Here is an 18,528-nt window from a genome sequence, read left to right on the forward strand (position 1 = left end):
CTATATTTAGCCATGATGGTCATTAATATGTGTAGATTAAAAAACACAACAACAATGAATGACTGAAGAAAATTTCTGTGTGCCTTTACACTGTCTGTGAGCTGTGGATTACTTGAACATACTCTTTGCAATTAGAATCTTTCTAAAAGAAATTAGGTGGCTCAGCTCTCACAGGTGGGATTGCAGAATTAATCAGAAGCTGACATTATGGTCTTCTCAGTGGTTGATTATACATATTTATTTGTTTATTTACACCACATCTCTTACTTTTTATTGCATTTTGGCCTGTGACTATTAATCAGTTGACACAATTTACAGTTTGTCTTTTTTTATGGATATTACTGACAGGAAATATGTTGCTAAATGTAACTGTAAGTACTTCAAGTCAACTTTATACTCACTGGTATTACACACTGTGTTAAAAAATCAGATTAAAGCATTGGCAGAGTCATACTGCTGATAGTAGGGAGTGATACAGAATTTTCCTGGTAATACCATCTGCCATTTCCTTTTTAAGAACATGATTTCCTGGCAATATAATTCTTATCAGTCTGGTTCATGATTAAAAGACAAATAAACCCTGCAGTTGTTAATGTCTTCAGTGATAAATATGTTCAGTAAATCAGAATTCTAATTATAAATGGATTTCTAATATACGATGTTTAATAGCTATCTTTCCACCCGCATGTCATTTTTCTTATCTATTATAAACAGAGCTGAATTCAAATGGAAAGATTTAACTTGTCTCTACTGAGCAGAAAGGCAGATTTACAGTCTTCAGTATATGGGCCATCTAATTTCGCATAACTCAGCCAAGTTTTTGTTCCATTCCTTGAAAAATTCTACACAGGAACAAATAACACATTTCCCTTGATGTCCAGATTAATGGCATCTTTCATTAGCTTCATTTCCTATTCAAGATGGACATTTCTTTTTATTTCGAGGTGTTTATACCTTGAAGACAACATTCAGATGTATGATTTCTTTTATTGTCAACTCTATAATTATCTTTGTAACCCTCTGAGTTATTTTCACTTTTAAAAAGACTTGGGTGCTGAAAATGAATTAGAAATAAGTGCACTAATAAATAAAACTGCTTCCTTGTCCTGTAAAGAAAAAAGATTATTAGCTCTCTGCTTAGATATATCGACAGCAGCACACATCCAATTTTGAGTTCATTTGCACTATTGAATTCTCCTCTCTCCCTCTCCATTTTCCATCTTTGTTTTTCTGCAGACTTGTGTCACAATGGGAATCTGCTGGGCTTAATTCATCTCCCAGTGCATTTCATTAGCTTGGTTACTGTCTTTGGCAGCCTACTTACCCAGGAAGTCCAAAGCCCAAAGCTGTGACATTAATCAGATACTGTGAGGCTCTGGTTCTGGGGACTAAATTATTGATGTACAATTTTGTGTGATGCCTTAATAAAATTCACACAGGAGTAGCAGCATTGTACTTATTTATGAAGTCCCCACAAGAATTTTAAACTGTTCAGGATAAAATGAAGCACTGGCTCCTAGTGGGAGCAGATTCTTTAGGGAAAAAGTATATTTCACATAATTTCTGTAAATATTTACACTTGTAAGTCTAGGATTTGCCACATATACTACCTGTTGGATTGTTCCACATTAGAATTCTGCTTACATATATGTGAATATTTGTTTATATTACCTAAAAGGCAACATTAAAATGGAATTTTGAAAGCCACTCAGTACATACGTATTTTGCCAAGAGGCAGCTGCTCTCACCCAAAGTTGTATATTCTTATTTTAGTGATGAACTGACTGAAGGGGAAGAGCTGAGTTACTACATGAATTTAGATTGTAGAGAAGGCTTGGGGAAGATTTGAAGCCAAAATATCCCTTTTACCAGTTTTTCCTTCAAAACTTTACATATCAGTTCCCTGTGAGAATCCACAATACTCAACAGCACGCCTTAAGATTAGAAGGTGGAATGGTTCCTGTCTGACATATTTTTTCATGTAAATTGTTCTTATTTTAATTAGCTCTTGTTACCTTTTTTGATTGTCTTCAGATAAAAAAATACATTGTACTTGTAGTAAGCTTAAGACATAACAAAGGCTTCCCACTGTGCAGGTGCACTAATCAGGTTTTAGGTCCTAATTATGCAACTTCTGAATCATTAAGGTTCATATCTAACAATAAAGTGATATTAAGGACAAATCCTTCTCTTTAAACCCCTGAGAAACTACATACATCTGGATCAACAGGAACATGAAGCGTATGTTTCTCTTTCAGGAGAACTGTACTGTGTAGTCACCACTGAACATTATTTTTATTTTACTGGAAGAATGGCCTAACTACCTATCAGGTTTGTTTGGGGATGTTAAAACATGAAGTTTTTCTATTTGTCTCTTAAAGATATGACATTTATCCTTTATTGTGGGTGTCCAAGAGTCACTGGAAAGCTGCACAGCAGAAAAGAAATTGGGGTGTTGGTTGACAGGTATGAACATGAGCCAAGTGTTCAGGGGGCCAAGAAGGTCAATGGCACCTGGCCTGGGTCAGCAATGGTGTGGCAGCAGGACCAGGACAGGGATTGTCCCCCTGTGCTCAGCACTGGTGAGGCCACACCTCAAATCCTGTGTCCAGTTTTGGGCCTCACTACAGGAAAGGCATTGAGGGGCTGGAGTGAGTCCAGAGAAGGGGAACGGAGCTGGGGAAGGGTCTGGAGGGTCAGTCATGTGAGGAGCAACTGAGGGAGCTGGTGTGCTAAATCTGGATAGTTAAGCATTGGAATGGGATGTCCAGGGAAGTGGCAGAGTCACCATCGAAGTGTTGAAGAACAAACTGGACATGGCACTTAGTGCTGTGGTTAATTGCCATGGTAGTGATTGGACAAAGGTGGAACTCCACCATCTTGATCTTTTCCAGCCTTCATGATTCTATGATTCTAAGATCATTATATCAGCCCAAAGAAATGAAAGGAACTGCCCAAAATTTACCGCAGGAAAAGCAGCAAGCGAAAATGAGAAAACATTAGGCAATAATAGGAGAGAACAATGGGGGTTTAGGTTTTTATTTGAAAGTGAAAACTGCAGTAGTCAAAGCAGTAATTGTAAGTTAGTAAGAGAGAAAGTTGATACTTTTGGATATCACTTTTAAAATGCCTTACAGACATATGACCAAAAAAAAAAAAAGAACTCCAAATCTAACAAAAGATGTGTAGACTGTGGATTTTTTATTGTTATTGTTGTTATTCTAGTATTGTTATTAGTTTGCAAATCATCAATGCCTTTTAAGACACTTTTATCAAACTCAGAAACTTGAAAGAGTTAGTTAAGAAGAAAAACAACCCCACCCCACAAAATAAATTTTACTCAAGTGCCTTGAATCTTCATTGACATTAAAAAATTAGGAAGATTGCCTTTATGCAATTCATTACTATTTCTATAATGCAGACCAAAACTAGTAACATGTTTAGAGTATTTCTCCCATTAAACAAAGCAGAATTTTTTTTCCACAAACCCCCAAATAGTGTTTAAGGAGATTTTTTGTTTGTTTGTATGTTTTTGTTTAAAATGCTGCTGGCTGCACACAGATATTTGAAATTGTGAAGCTTTGGATAATGTTGACCATAGTGTGCTATAAAATGCAAATTTTGGTATGTATGAATAACGATGACTTGGTTTGTTTATGTCCCCAGCTAAATTGGATTTCTATTACATGTGCAGAAAATGAAATAGATTAGCTACTGTTGAATGATAGCATGCCAAGTTTTAGCATCACACAGAAAAACTCTTTTTTATACAGATGTCTTGCATTCCTCAGTTTCTGAAAGATGTTTATTTAAACTGTGATTTTGAGGAAAGTTTTTCTTAAGGCCTTGAGTTTTAACCTGAAAGATGAGTTCAGGGTGAAGTCTCATGGAAGTAGGAAGCCTCTGGAATGCAAAGTAATGAGCTACAAATCTATGAATAAGAAAACAAATATCCTGCTGCTATCTGAACACGTAGTGTTCTGGCATCTTTTATCTTTCATCTACTATTTAATACCTTTCTAACCATCAGTAGAATGGTGTAAGAGATCTCTACTTACATGGATACTGGGTGGTTGATTTATAGTACTCTAAAAAATTAAATTCTAACTTTAAATTAATCTCAGTGAAGATTATTGCAACGTGAAGGTGAATTGTGCTATTGATCTCTGCAGAGACAAGAAGGTTCAAATTTTTCTGAGTGTTAATGCTAAGGTGAGATAATGCCAGAACATTCACGAAAGTTCCACTAACTAAAACACCGGAATTCTTAATTACTTTTCTTTATCACAAAAGAAATCTATCTTTCTGCCATATTCACATGTGTGTGTCGCATTGTTACCTTGCCCCAGGCAATTTCAGCATCCAAATTTCTTGGCATCCCCTGCGCAGCCGATCTCTTTGTCAGTTCTGCGTCTGTCGCTGCGAGCCACTCTGTCAGAGCATTGATCTCTTTCCGCAGTTTCCGGGACAATTTCAAGCATTTCTCTAACTCTTGCTTTTTTTCTGTCACCTGCAGAAGGAATAATAGTGGTTATTAACCCTTCAGTGAAACAGGTCCAATGGTTTTTATATAATATTTTCTGTAGGCCACTCTTCTATAAAAACTAGACTTGGGATTCCATAGGTGGAGTTGCACTTTTAGTATAGGTATGTCTTGATTTGTTCTCTCAGTGTCAGTAATTCTGCTGCTAGAATGCAAACACCTACAAGAAAATTATGTGCATAAAGATGCATTGAGTTTGAAATACTAACAGAGCTCCAAAAACCTCCTCTGTTTTGAAGTTGTGCATAGCAAATTACTTTAGAACAACTGAACTAACAGGCTTTCCTTGAGACACAAAATAGATGTCAAAACCCTTCACAGGGTATATTTTAATATAGGTGGACATATAGAAACTGGGATTCCTCAAGGGTTTTTTTATGTGTAGCTAAGTTTCATGGAAGAAAAGAAATACCAGTCAAAGAAAACCTCAAATCTTGAAACACAATGTCACAGAATAAAACTGAAGTAAAGCAGCACATTTAACTTTAAGGTTTTAATTTTCAGAATGTTTTGGATGTAAAATACTAAAGATGACCTCTGCTTTAAGTTTCCTTTAAGCTTGGTACATGGTTCCTGGAAGGAAGGCTGAGTATTTATATTGCCTTGACTGTCTCACATTGCATTTTGAAAGAACAGGGCAAATACATCATTTATTGCAGGCCCCTGAGACTCTTCAGGGAGACGAAGAGAAAGCAGAAGAGTAAATTAAGTAAATTAAGAGATTTAGATGGGAAACTACACTACAATAGACAATAGGCAACTTGTAGTAGAAAATAAAAATTAATAAATTCTGCTGTGATGAAGTTTAAAAAAATCCAATCAGAGAAAGAAGATTAAAAGCGTCCCATAGATCACTAATATTCAAAAGAATTTCCTAATTAGCTTGAATGTCAAATAGTAATGACATTAAGACTGTAGCCACTGATTTGTATTTAAGTATTTCTAAATAGAAAAAAACTTTCTACAGTGGTAGAAAACTGCACCTACTAAAACTATTTTCTACTTTGCCATTAAGAACAAGTAGTAGGACAATGATCAAATGGATTTGTAGATTGACTGCCAAGGATAATTTGAGGTTTTAAAATGTAACAGGATGTTACAAGGTTAGGTACATGGCTTTTGCTATCCCTGAGTAAGGAGATGAGATTTGCCTACAGAATAAGCTATAAAGTGCTCCTGATAATTTATTATCATCCTGTAAAGGCTTGCTACTGAAATCTCATAACATTTTTCACTGAATATGCTTTATGTGCTTTCTTGCATGCCAAATTTATTAAATGAGACCACAGAACTTACAGTTAGGCCAAGAGGTAAATCCCTGGGAAGGACCATAAAACTCAGCTTTTTAGAGCTCTATTCACACATGGAGCCAGGTTTTCCACATCTTCTTCCGAAGAGTGTAATAGCAATTGTAAATAACTGTACCTTGCAGCAATACAATGCAAAGTGCACTACCCTGAACTTGACTGCCTTTTTAAGAATTTTAAACACCTGGTATAATATAAAATGAAGTTACTCATACTTGACAAAACCGAGATAGAATATTTGTGTTTCTACATAAATCTATAACACGTTTATTATATAAATACTACATTATCTCCATATACATTGCATATTGCAGATTACTGATTAATCGGTTTCTTAGTATCTCAAATGTGAAGATGTATTTTCTACAGAAAAATAGGAAACAGTGCCCTCTAAAGGCCTTCTGGGTCAAAAAAAGTGAGTTTATTTATGAGGGGGCCTCATGAAACAGTACCTACAAATCACAGAAGTGAAGCTATGCTTGAAGATGTGTTTTTCCCTCAGACCATAAATTTCAGTCCTAAGGCTTACTATTAGTTATAACTATTGTTAGTTTTCTCTTAAAAAGTCTTTTTCTCAATGCAATCAATTAGTGCTGATAATGGTTATTCAATTCCTTTATTTCTATATATCTGGGCTTCTATGACTTTCTCTTAAACTGTTAATTACTATGCTGAGCAAAATTAAATCTGAGAAATTCCACCTAGGGCAGCAGAGCTAAGCTCAGCACTGCAAATTTTTGAGACACATCAATTTGCAATATGGCTCACTTCAAGTCACTAATGGCTCCCTAATGGTACATTTTTATCCCTTCATTAGATAAGAGAGGTTTCCTACAATAATGGCACCTGTTTGCTATTAAGTTAAACATAATGCAGGAATAAATGCCACAGTTCTTTCTAAAATAATGGAGAGCTCAAACATATTATCCAATCCCAAATGACAGCTATCCACACCTACTGAAGCAGACTCCAGTTTTCCTGACACTCAAGAGATTGATGCCACTTAATACCTTTACTTTCTAGCAAGAGAGAACTGGTTTAATTCACATTCCCAAATGTGTACTATCTCTGTCAAAAGTAACATAACTCTTATTGCTTTATCGTACTGTAGTCACCAGGGTTTGATTCTCATTATCTGTTTGAACCACATACTGGCTCTCAGTATTACCATGGGCTCATTTTCTTAGTTATTAATAATTTATAATTTGAATAATTTATAATCTAAAAATTAAGAATTTGCTTCCTGTCCTGTTTTGTGTTTTTCAAGTGCATAAATTTTAGAAAAAAAACAGACAGGTATTACTGTCTTTCACAATTTTCAGTCATCCAGTCACAGCACCAAATTCATTCTCATCCTACAGTCCTCAGAAGTTCTTTGAATAGTTCTAATGAGGCAAGAGAAACAAAACAATGAAGGATATGTGTTAACTGAATTATTTAAATGAAGCCTTCTTTAGGACAATGTCACAACGTCTCTTCTGAGTCTAGTTAATATTGGTTAGGAGCCTGTGCATCCTACTCTCTTTATTTGATTTTTACACAAGTGCCTCTCAAGGAAAGATTCAGTGGCAAGAGCTTTTTTGTTTAGCAGAAGTTTAAACAGCAAGAAATGGAAATTATATACTTTAAGATCTATACTTAAAGATTTATATATACTTTAAGATTTAAGTCAGAGGGAGTAGTAATTTAAAAGGTAGACTTTTCTCTTTTATGAAGCAGCCCTATAAGTAAAACTTGATCTAAGTAATTTTCTAATCTGAAGTGACTCTTTGAGGCATCAGAATGAAACAATATCCCCCATCTGAACTCTAAAAACCAATGAACTAACAGAAAAAACCAAAGTCAATAATAAGAAACTAACATTTTTAATTGCTATAAAGGAAATTTTTTATTTTTCTATTTTTTTTTTTTTTCAGAGCAACTGAATAGCCTTGCTGGTGATTGCCTTTGCCTCCACTCCTTCTCTCCCACTGGAAGAACCTTGAAAGGAACCAGTAAAAAATCCCACTACTTACCACACCAAGGTTACTTTTCACTTTGCCAGTACATGGCTTTATATTAAAAACACTTACCTTTGCACCCAATTCATTATACTGCAGCTTCAAAGCTGTAAGCCTCTCATCCAGTTCCTTTGGGTTCTCTGTCTGCTGCTTCTGAACAATCTGCCTCCCGGTTTTTATCACTGTTTCCACTTCAGACTTCACCTCACTCAGGTTTTTATATAATTTCTAATCAAATAGAAATATAAAAAGTGAAACATCACCTTTACAACATGAAAACTGGAAAAGACCATTGGAAGTATTCAGAATCCAAATGAACAAATTCAGAACAGTCCATCTTTACAAACAGTGACTTCAGTGATATGTCATCAAAACCTAATTCACTAAACTAATAACTAAACTAATTTCAGTCAAAAATGTTATACATGAGAAAGTACACATCATTATTAATTGTTTTAGGCTGTGACAGAATTGTTTTAAAACTTAAAAAAAGCAGTATTTAAAACAACAACAGATATCTTCTGTCAACTCATGCAGAATGTTGGACGTATTTGAACTACAAATACCCATTGGTCTTTAAATTCTGTCATTTTTTCATACTGCTAAATCTAGAGACTGGAAGGATAGAGGATTACCCCTACATTTAGTAAGTTTCATGCTCTAAAAAATTTAGTTAATAAAAGTAACAAAATGAGATGGACCTAGAGTTACTACTTTATTTACTTAGAGTAATATGTGTATAGTCCAGCTCCTTTCTAGGTGCTTAATATGATAATAAATTCTTCATTCCTGAAAACCATCCCACAAATTAGGAAGCTGTTGTATGATGCACATTGTCTAAAATCTGAATATATACTATAGCTAGATTTTGAAAAACAGGAACCTTATGAGAATTCTTGTAGTTAAAGATGCTCTAAAATCACTATAAGTTTTTCACAAAATACATCAGGGCTGCAAAAGCCAGCTGCTGAGTGAAGACATATTAATTCAGAGCTTCTAAGAACTACATAATTCTAATAAGAATGTCATTCTCACATGAATCTGAATTGAAGAGCAATTTCATTTAAGAAAAATGAACAATGTGAAGCAATAACATTGACTTGTCCTATGCTTATTTTTTAAATTTAAATTCTTTCTACATTTACATCTGAAAGAGGTCAGGAGGGGATAACCTTCAGGCATGCCATTGCCCCAAGGGAAAAAAAAACAAACAACACAAAAACCCCCAGTAAACAAATCAAATAAAGATGAACCAAAAAAAAAAAAATAAACTAGTTACTTTTGTTTTTACAATCTTCTTTTTATCATCATCAAGAATAAGGTATTTAGCTTTATTTATTTAAGGGGAGCAGGATTATAGTGATATTAAAGAGATCTGTACATATTTTTCTCATATTCCTTAGGACATATTCAGATCTACTTTTGCTCTTGAACTGAAAGAAAGCCATAGCATGCCATCTCATGGAAGTTTTAATCTATGGTTTTCCATTATGCTTTGTGTTTCCTGGTTAAATTAGACTTATGCTCTGTAACACCTCTTTTGGTTATGTCACAGAGTTCCATGACTGTAGAATATAGAAAATAGAGCCAATATGGCTCTAGATAAATTTAGAGATAAATTTAATTGCAGGACGGAATCTGGGAATTAGAAAGGGATCCTAACTGGTATCCTCATAGTTCTGGAAGGTGGGTTTGTTGCTTTTCTGGGGTTTTTGTTTGTTTGTTTGGGTTTTGAATTTTTTTTTTTTTTTTTTTTAACTGAATTAAGGACAATAATCTCTAATTTTAGCTTTCTCTGCATAAAGCCAATAGAAAGAGAGCATCCTAGATATTCACCATGCAATGATCCAGCTGTGATTGTACTACTTCCTGCTCAACACTCTTCATCTCCAGCTTGGGCACCTGCAATTTCACTTCATCTAGAATTCTTTTACATTCTTGGAGGCGCTGTTCAAAGTTGGCTGGCTTCTGAAACAAGCGAAACTTCACGGACACATCCTGCAGCTTTTTCTGGAAAGGAAACATGGGCAAGTAGAAAGTGTGAAATCAAATCAATGCTGAAGACAAGTCTTAGTCCTGTTACAGAATACTTAGAATACATTGTCAATCAGCAATTTCTTATTAAAATATTACAAAACCTTTGGGGAAAATGCCAGTGGCAGAGAATCTTGGGTCTGCACTAGAGGATAAAAATTCTTCCATCATCCAGGACACTGGATGCAGCAGAGCCTGTGGCAAAAGAGCCTGAATACACAAATAAAGAAAGGGAGAAGTTTTATATTTTTCAATATGCAAAATGTTTGAGGGTGTGAGGAAAAAAAAAATTAATGACTTGAAGATAAGGCATCCACATTGCAGAGTGAATGCTCTTCTACTCTATCAGTTGCTGCTGCTTGGTTTGAGGAATGAATCTTTTAGTCCTTCAAAGAAACCTAAATAATGTAGCTTGGCAGTAAGTAGGTCTAGCACAAACCACAAAATTTAGAGTATAAAATTGATTTATATTTCAATTTAAAAAAAGTTTAACCTAGAGTAAAAAGAAAGACATTTTGAAGGCAGGAAAAAAAAAAAAAAAACTGTGACAAGCTTGGCTTTTAATTTCACCATTTTCACAATTTTCTTTGTGCATTAATTAGACTGCTTGCTCACATGATCCCTAGCTCAGGGGAAAGGGGAAATAATTAAAAATAAAGAAAAGAAATTTTAATTATCTACTTGAAAAAGAACTAATTTCTCTATAGAAGTACAGAGTGAAGTATTATTGAATAAATTTTTCCACTGTTTTGGGAACAAAAAGAAAAGAATAAATGTCAGTAAGAAATAGCAAAGAAATAGGAATTCAGCATCTCCAAACACAGTTCTGATTTTTTTATCTTCAAACCCTGGACACTTTATTCCACTACGATACAGTTTGTGTCATACAGATTTGAGGAAAAACTGTAATAAGGCATAGACTTGGTATATACATAGGCATTTGTGGAGTTGCTCAGTCCCCGTTTAAAGACTCATTTTGCCCATTTCCCCTTTCTTTTTAAACAAAAAAAGGAGGAGATGTGGAGTTGTGTTATTTGTATGTTTTATTATCCCTGTATTATGTATTGGTTTATTCCTTTGTACCCCCATGTACAACTTGGTTTATCCCCAGTTTTCCCGCCTTGTCCTCCCTTCCCGCCTTCCCAGTATCTATCCATCACCCTGAAAGAGGCATTTTACCCCCCCCGGGTGCCTTGTCTATCACTCGGTGTTCCTTCCCATCCATCCAGAAGCTTCTACTCAGGGCACCGGGTGATTGGGCGAGGACCTGGGGCTCCCCCCATATCCTTCCCCCATTGGACCCCACCATATCCCCCCATCCCGGAGCCACCCCCTATCCCTATCCCCATTGGTCGTTGGATACCCCTCCCTTACAGTTTATAAGCCAGTGCAAGCACCTTGTGCTTGTTCCTGTTGGCTGGCATCGTTCTAGGACATTTGGCCCCGTTGGGCTACAATAAACTCGGACTTAGCCCCCAGCAGGATCCGCTCTTCATTTACCACAGCGAGGCTTGCTAGCGCTGCCCGGAACCCACAAAGGCACTCTCCAAACCCCAGCTGGGAGCGGCGGAGGGTGCCTCCATCGCCTGCCCTCGCCCCACAAGAGCTAGCCGGGGCTGAGACAAAGGGAACCGGGGCGAGAGCGCGGCAGGCATTGGCAAAAATCCTTCCCACATCTATCAGATTTATAAAGGAGGTAGAAATCACAAGCAGCAAACAACCTGGGGTACCACAGAAAAGTGTGTAAATATCCAGCAGCTCCTTCCAACAACTTTCCTCTTTGAACACTTTTCATGAAATTCAGATCCAATGAAATAAGAAAGGAAGACTTTCTCACTATGAATAAGTGGACAATTGAGTAAAAGTAAAGAACAATTGTAGGAATAATGGCCTTATTTTTCTTCAGTGTGTTTTCATATACTAAATATATATGTAATTAATTTTTAATTCTCTCCAATTTGACGAAGGTCCAATCCTGTGAAAATCTTGTATTGCCACATCTGTATCAGTTACCATTTGTATTGGTGAATACATTAGAAGTTAGTTAGAGAGAGAGTGACAATATTTATAGCAGAGAAAACTACAGCCACCTGTGAAGAATCACTGAAGAATTGAATAGTACTGCAGATCTGTAGGGAGAAGAAAACCCCTTGATATACATGTGGGATCTAAATTATCTTGTAGCACTCTTACTCAAGTTCTTACAGTTAACAGTAACACCTATATTATATACATATATTTATCACCAACAGTTTTAAAAGAATATTATCTCAATGCTTAAAAGCAGCAAAATAAGCAATGTGGGTATTTTAAAAAATTTGGAACATAAAGAAAATAATAAAAAAAATGTTTTGTACCTGTCACAGCACAAAAATCATTGTATAAAGCCATATTGTACCTGAGTAAAATGTGTGATCACTTTGTTTCAAAAAGTCATTTTTAAAATGGAAAACTTATAAAGAATTACAGGAAAATGAAAGATGTTTATTTGAAAGTTTCAGTGTGCTTTAATATATTTGTCAGTCTGAAAAATAGACAATTGAAGATGTATTCAAAAAGTTGGCTAGAAAAGCACTCAGTACTGAATTAAAAAAAAATAATAATTCCTTAGAAAAGATTTTGCATTGATGTAATAATTCTCAGTCTGTTATGACTAACTAAGTACTATATCATTATGTCAGAAATAGATCTTTGTTTTCCTAATCATAGTTTTCCCCTTAAGTTTAGAAATCAGAACTCAACTTTCAGCCTACAATAATCTAAAAAGCCAGGATAAATTTGGCCACAGTTACCAGTTTCTTCAAAATCTCAATGCATTTCTTTATTTTCATAGCTTTTTACTTTATGACTAAATAAGTAACTAACAATAGAATAAATGTCAAATTAGAAATATTACTTAGTGAAAAAAAACAAAGAGGAAATTATTTGTAAGTGAGAATGCTATTCAGAAAGTAGTAAGTGAAGACTGATTTCATAAAATATATTTTACCCCTAAAGGTAACATACTGATGGAAAGGAATTCAAGAGAGCTCAGTGGCCTAAAATCAAATATAGTTATAAATATGTATAACAAAGGGCTCAGCTTCTACCTGCTTTGGTAGTTGATATTTACATTATGAATGTAAATTAGTACTTTTTTGTTTATATTTTATATAATGTTGGCAAGACAGTGTCTCAAGATGCCCTCCACCAATTTTTTAAAACTCCAACTGGTGCACATAATCAGTTAGAGAAACCTTACAAAGAAAATAAATGTCTGCAGAGGTGGATTAATAAAAAAGGCACCCAGAAAGGTTTGTGCTCTCTTGCGTGTTGTTGAATTCACAAACATTTATTTACACAGTCATCTGATGCCTGCATTTCACTGATGAAATATGGGCATCTTCACAGCTGCCATGGAGACCATCAGAAGGTGAGTTAGTATGAAGAAAGGCTGAAAAATGAGGAAACATAAATATTCTCAGCAAAGATATCTAGTCCTGTATGTAAGATGAAACATTAAAAATGTCAGTTTGTTAGTTTCAAATAATTAACTGCTAAAAAGCAATTAATCATACCCATAATAAAAATTAAAACCCAAACTGAGGTGCCTAGAAATACTTGGCAGGGACGAATCAAAAAACGGTAATAAATTATTTGTCTTTTGAATGAATTAAGAAAATTTATTTTGCCACCTACAAAAGAAAGCCAACAAAAAACCAACAAAAAACAAACCACCAATATAGTCAAGAACCTATCGTTAATGGGTAAAAATGTGTATTTTTTGCTGTTTATTCATCCTTCTTTATTTTCAAGAAGGTCAGTATCTATTAACTAGATGAAATAATGCATTATCTGACATTTTAAACTGATGCCTGATTTGCAGAGCTCAGCATAATTTTTATTTCAAATGTGGCTCTACTAAAAATTTCCAAATATTTTAATCTCTTTTTGACAGTAAACATTTTCCAATACCTCAAAACTTACATCAGAAAAGCTCCACTGTAGTTTTACCTCTTGAAACCTCAGCACATTCAAAGCACCCCCTATTACAAGGTGTCCCTACCAGCTGGTTACATCAGCCCTGCACACCTTAGAACTGCTGCCAGTGACACAGGAAGGCTGGAATAAAAAAATGAGCAGGAAGATGTGGATGGTATGCTTTATCCACTCTGATTTTCTGGTTAGAAAGGAATAGCTAAAGCAGAAGAGATACCTTAAGAACACTTCAAGGTAGAGTAATGTCAGAGTCCAGGACATCCCTCTGGCTGCCCTGGCTGTCTCGAGACCCTGGCAGGGGTTTCAGAGACCTTGGCAACAAGTCAAAAACATCTGTGGCTTCAATTTTAGCCTGTGGAAAAAGCTGTCAATTTTGTATGAGGAATTACAAGCCACAAGGGTTTGAGTAGTGTGATATTTGAATTAACATAGGATGGAAAGGTAGAAATTTGGTTTTTTTAAGAATTTAATTCAGGGGGTCAAGTTGGAGGAATCTGGGCATGTCCTTGCCTTCTTTTCCTTCTTCTTGTCCTCCATGTCTTGGTGTGATGGTGGCACTTTTCTATTGGTTTAAGGTAGAGATTCACTGTCTAACACAGATGACAGGAATTGGCACAAAATTGAAAACATACTACACATAGTTTTGAGTATATAAAGTTCAGGGCAGAATGCTGTGGTGGACTTGCTAGGCAGAGCTTGGCAGGCCAAAGAATGTTATAGATAAGAAAAAATAACCTTGAAAACTCAATAGGATGCATTCCAGACTCCTCCTTTGGCGGCGACAGGCTAGGGAAAAGACTTTTACACTGTTGGGGTCCCGAAAAGCTGACCCTGACAAAGTAATAGTACCACTCGTAGTAATTTGAATGAGAGAAGGAAAAATGGTAGAAATAAAATTTGCCCACCTGTGCCACATCAATTTGGGAAAGGACTCTTTTGGCAGCATCTTTACCCCGGTTTCTTTTCTTCATCTCTTCCAAACTAATCTCGTGGCTTGTTAACTCAGATTGTATTTTCTGTTGGAAAACAAAGACAGCAATCAGCAAGGTCTGAGGGAAAATTGCATGCTAAGTTGACTTTGAACCATGTTAAACAGCAGGACCAGTCTGTAGAGCACAGGCAGCAGCACGAGGGAGGTGACCCTGCCCCTCTGCTCAGTCCTGTCTGCAGTGCTGCGTCCAGCCCTGGCCTTCTCAGGGCAAGGGAAACACGGCTCCAGCAGAGGGTGGCAAAGATGGTTGAGGGACTGAATGTGGATTTATTTTTTTTCTGGAGGAAAACAACAGTTTTCATTTGGTAAGAATATTAAAAATTAATCATAGAAAAAAAAAAAAAGAAAAGTTATTTGCTTCACTATTCTTAATTCTTCTCATTTCCACAGTATCACCAGGCAAGTTGAGAGAAAACAGATCAAAGTATCCTGCAAATATAACATCACCTTCATCTTAGAGAGCTGTGATATATCTAAAACAGTATACAATTTTTGGCATACTAATGACCAGAATCTATGTTCAATATCAGTCCTCTGTAGCTCAAAGCACAATGACAAGCGGCTCATTATTATACTCACTTCATGTATTTTCTAATACATATTTCTTGTTATGTCTGTATGCAAAATCAGTGTGATCCAAAAAAAAAATATCAGCTTTTTTTTGGTTCACCATTAATCAACCTTACAAGACAAAATTAACTTAAACAGTGCTGGCTACTGCAATGTAATGGAAAAGAATTCCTAGAAAATATATTGATGCAATATACTTGAGGAAGATTCACATATAATTATGCTCAAATTGTTAGAAAATAAGAAATTGTTATTAGCAGAATTGCTAGACAGCACCACTGAAAGAAATTACCCTATGCAATAAGGACCCAAAGCTATGTTCCCACCATGAGATGCATTTGAGGCCATTACTCATGCATTAAAATATGTTTTATTATTTAATCTTATTTTTAATGGCATATAGCATTTTTCAGATGCCCTGAAGACCAGCTATAATTTGAAATATATGGACATAAATTTATCTTACACTACAGTAACTTTAATAGTAAAAATTAATATACATGTATTTTTAACCAGATTTTCATAGGTTATTAAGTACAAAGCTGTGCACACCATATGCTGCCTACTTTATACAGATATTACATGGTTATAATGACTTGTATACCATCATAATGTCTTATGTATTTCAACACTTAACTACAAGCAGGTTTTCACAAGTTATACTGAATACTTATTAAAGTAAATTTTAAGAGACAAAGAAAGATACATGAAACCATTCAGTCTAAGTTTACTTACAAGAATATGTATGACTAAATTATTCAGTAATATTTGGAGAATTAGAATATTTTTCTAAAGCAAAGTATTTGTAAAAGAAAGAATTATTAGTAGAAAGCTCCAAATGTAGATTATTTTTTTCTTGTAAAATTATCATAATTATATATTATTGATTTTTCATATTTTGAGCTCTCTTTCACAGGGCTATTTAATGAATGGCCAGGAACATCTGAAGCAAGTAATATAAATTTTAAAAATATAATATTTAATTTTTGAGAAAACAAAAAAATGGTCAATTAAAAGAACAATTCCATCAAGAAGGTTTATTTAGATGTTGAGCATTTATTTTGTCCTTGTCTAAGTTTAAAGTTTCCCCTGAAGTGTGCCTGAATTGTAACAGGATTATCTTCCATTTTTGTGCTGCACACAAACCAAACAGGTGGTGATTTAGTTAGTACCTGAAGCTAAATCATTTTTTAATGTCTTGGATGTTAGAATTGCATATGAAAGGAAGAAACAAGTCTGAATGCTAAAAAATATACCATATAAACCCAAGCGTTTCAACAGTTTGCTTCTCCACCTCATCAACAAACTGGTTTTTGGTTCCATTTTCTAATTTACTTTGTTCGACCTCAGAGTCTCTCTGGAAAGCACATAATTGAACAGTTCTTATCTGAATAGGTCAGAACAACACAGCACAGATAAGAGCAGTGTTAAAGTAATTAGGTATTATGGGATATTGCATAGAGGTTGTTCTATCTTACTATTTTAAATTGATCTGCAGGAGAGAGATGAAGTGTCATCTTCTCTGGCATCAAAATGTGGAATTGGAGAGAACACATTAGAGGAAATATAAAAGAAAAGTTAGTAAAGCTAATAGCAAGGAAAGCCTTTTTTTCTTTTTCTTTTTTTATTTGCTACTGCTGCTCACTGGCAGAAAAATTAAATCAGTCATGAACAGATATAAAAGAATTTATAACACTTGCCTGTAATGTCCATTATAATTCAATTTTTAAATTACCACTTTAACTTTTGTGTGCCTTCTGACTTTTGTGTGCCAATTTATTGCATTAACTCAGTCCATAAGAAAACACTATTTTTTTCTTGTATTATCTCTTTTTTTTTTTCCAGTGGTTCCTGTCTATTTCTTTTCTATTTTTCGTAATAAAAGAGCAAAACTTGTCTTCATTTAATTTTTAGAACATATAATGTACTGTATGTAACCAAGCAATACTACTGTGCATAAATTATTGTGTCCTACAGGTTAAGGACTCTCATTTGCTGTCACTAGAAGTCCTTCAGGAAATTTCCAAAACTTTTATTCATATATATATAGCACCCATAGAAGATGATACAGCAGAAATGACAAACAGGTAATTCTTAAACTGCATGCTTTTTTATGGACACTAACTTTCAGGAAATATTAACTGGAGAGTCCAAATGAGAAAAGAAAGGGAGAATAGGGTAGGATCATGACTGACAAGGCAATACTGAGGAAGTTGGACATGACAAATGTAGTTAAAACACAGTATTCAGATGCTATGGGGATGTGTAGAGGGTGACAACCTGTACAGAACAGAAAACTGCATAGATATTCAAACTTAATATATAACAAAATGCAAGCTTTTGAATAACACTTATCAGCTCTTCCCTCTGACCACTGATCCACACATGACTGAAAGACACAATTCTCACAATTTCCAGCAGACGAAAGGTAAGTGTAGATAACTTTAACACTTTCCTAAGTAGACAACTGTGAGTTCTTGGTCCCAAATTATTAGTCTGAAGGCAATGAAACATGGCATCATCTTGTCAAGTAACATCTTGAACAACTGAACCATTCTGCTGTCGTATCATCACATTAATTTTGCTTTTGAACAAATCACAAATACCCAGGCATGTAGTGCTTAACTCTGCAGAACTGAAATTATCCAAGGATTAATTGCAAAGGTAAATTATTTTTGTACTTTTCAAAAACACAGTATTAAGCTATTCTCCACACCATGACTTATATACTTTGACTGGGGAGAACAACAGACAAAGTGATTTGTCATACGCAGGTGAGAAATTAAATAAGTTGATTTTCTTTCCCATAATGTAAAAATATTTATGTAGTCACTGAGACTAAACAGAAATACAAAGTAGAAATTCTCTCTTCCATCAAAATTCATTGATAACAAAGCTACAAATAATGATTTGAAAAATATTTTGTCATACAAATGTAATATTTTTGGTACAGATTTATTTTTCTTCTGTCAGTTAAAGAATACTTTTAAAACATCACCTACTGCAAATTCCTGGAAAATGACTTCATTCTCTGCATTTTTTTTTTTGTAAGTTTAGAAATATGAAAAATTCTTCCACGGGGATCATGAGATCAAGCATACACCA

The 18,528-nt window shown here is 34.9% G+C and overlaps 1 protein-coding gene across 18 annotated transcripts in view; it reads right to left on the reverse strand.

The window, feature by feature from the left end:
• The window catches only part of DMD (dystrophin), a 1,148,985-nt gene that overhangs the window by 604,837 nt on the left and 525,620 nt on the right, over positions 1-18,528 (reverse strand). For all 18 annotated transcript variants that reach the window (XM_077781657.2, XM_021553010.4, XM_021553014.4 and 15 more), the window contains 4 exons: positions 14,768-14,878; positions 9,687-9,860; positions 7,923-8,078; positions 4,340-4,510 (listed from right to left, as the gene is read on the reverse strand). In XM_077781657.2, coding sequence (XP_077637783.2) covers positions 4,340-4,510; positions 7,923-8,078; positions 9,687-9,860; positions 14,768-14,878 — 612 coding nt within the window. The remainder of the gene's footprint in view (positions 1-4,339; positions 4,511-7,922; positions 8,079-9,686; positions 9,861-14,767; positions 14,879-18,528) is intronic.

The sequence above is a fragment of the Lonchura striata genome, chromosome 1 (genome assembly GCF_050655825.1).
Source record: "Lonchura striata isolate lonStrDom1 chromosome 1, ASM5065582v1, whole genome shotgun sequence".
NCBI lineage: Eukaryota > Metazoa > Chordata > Aves > Passeriformes > Estrildidae > Lonchura > Lonchura striata.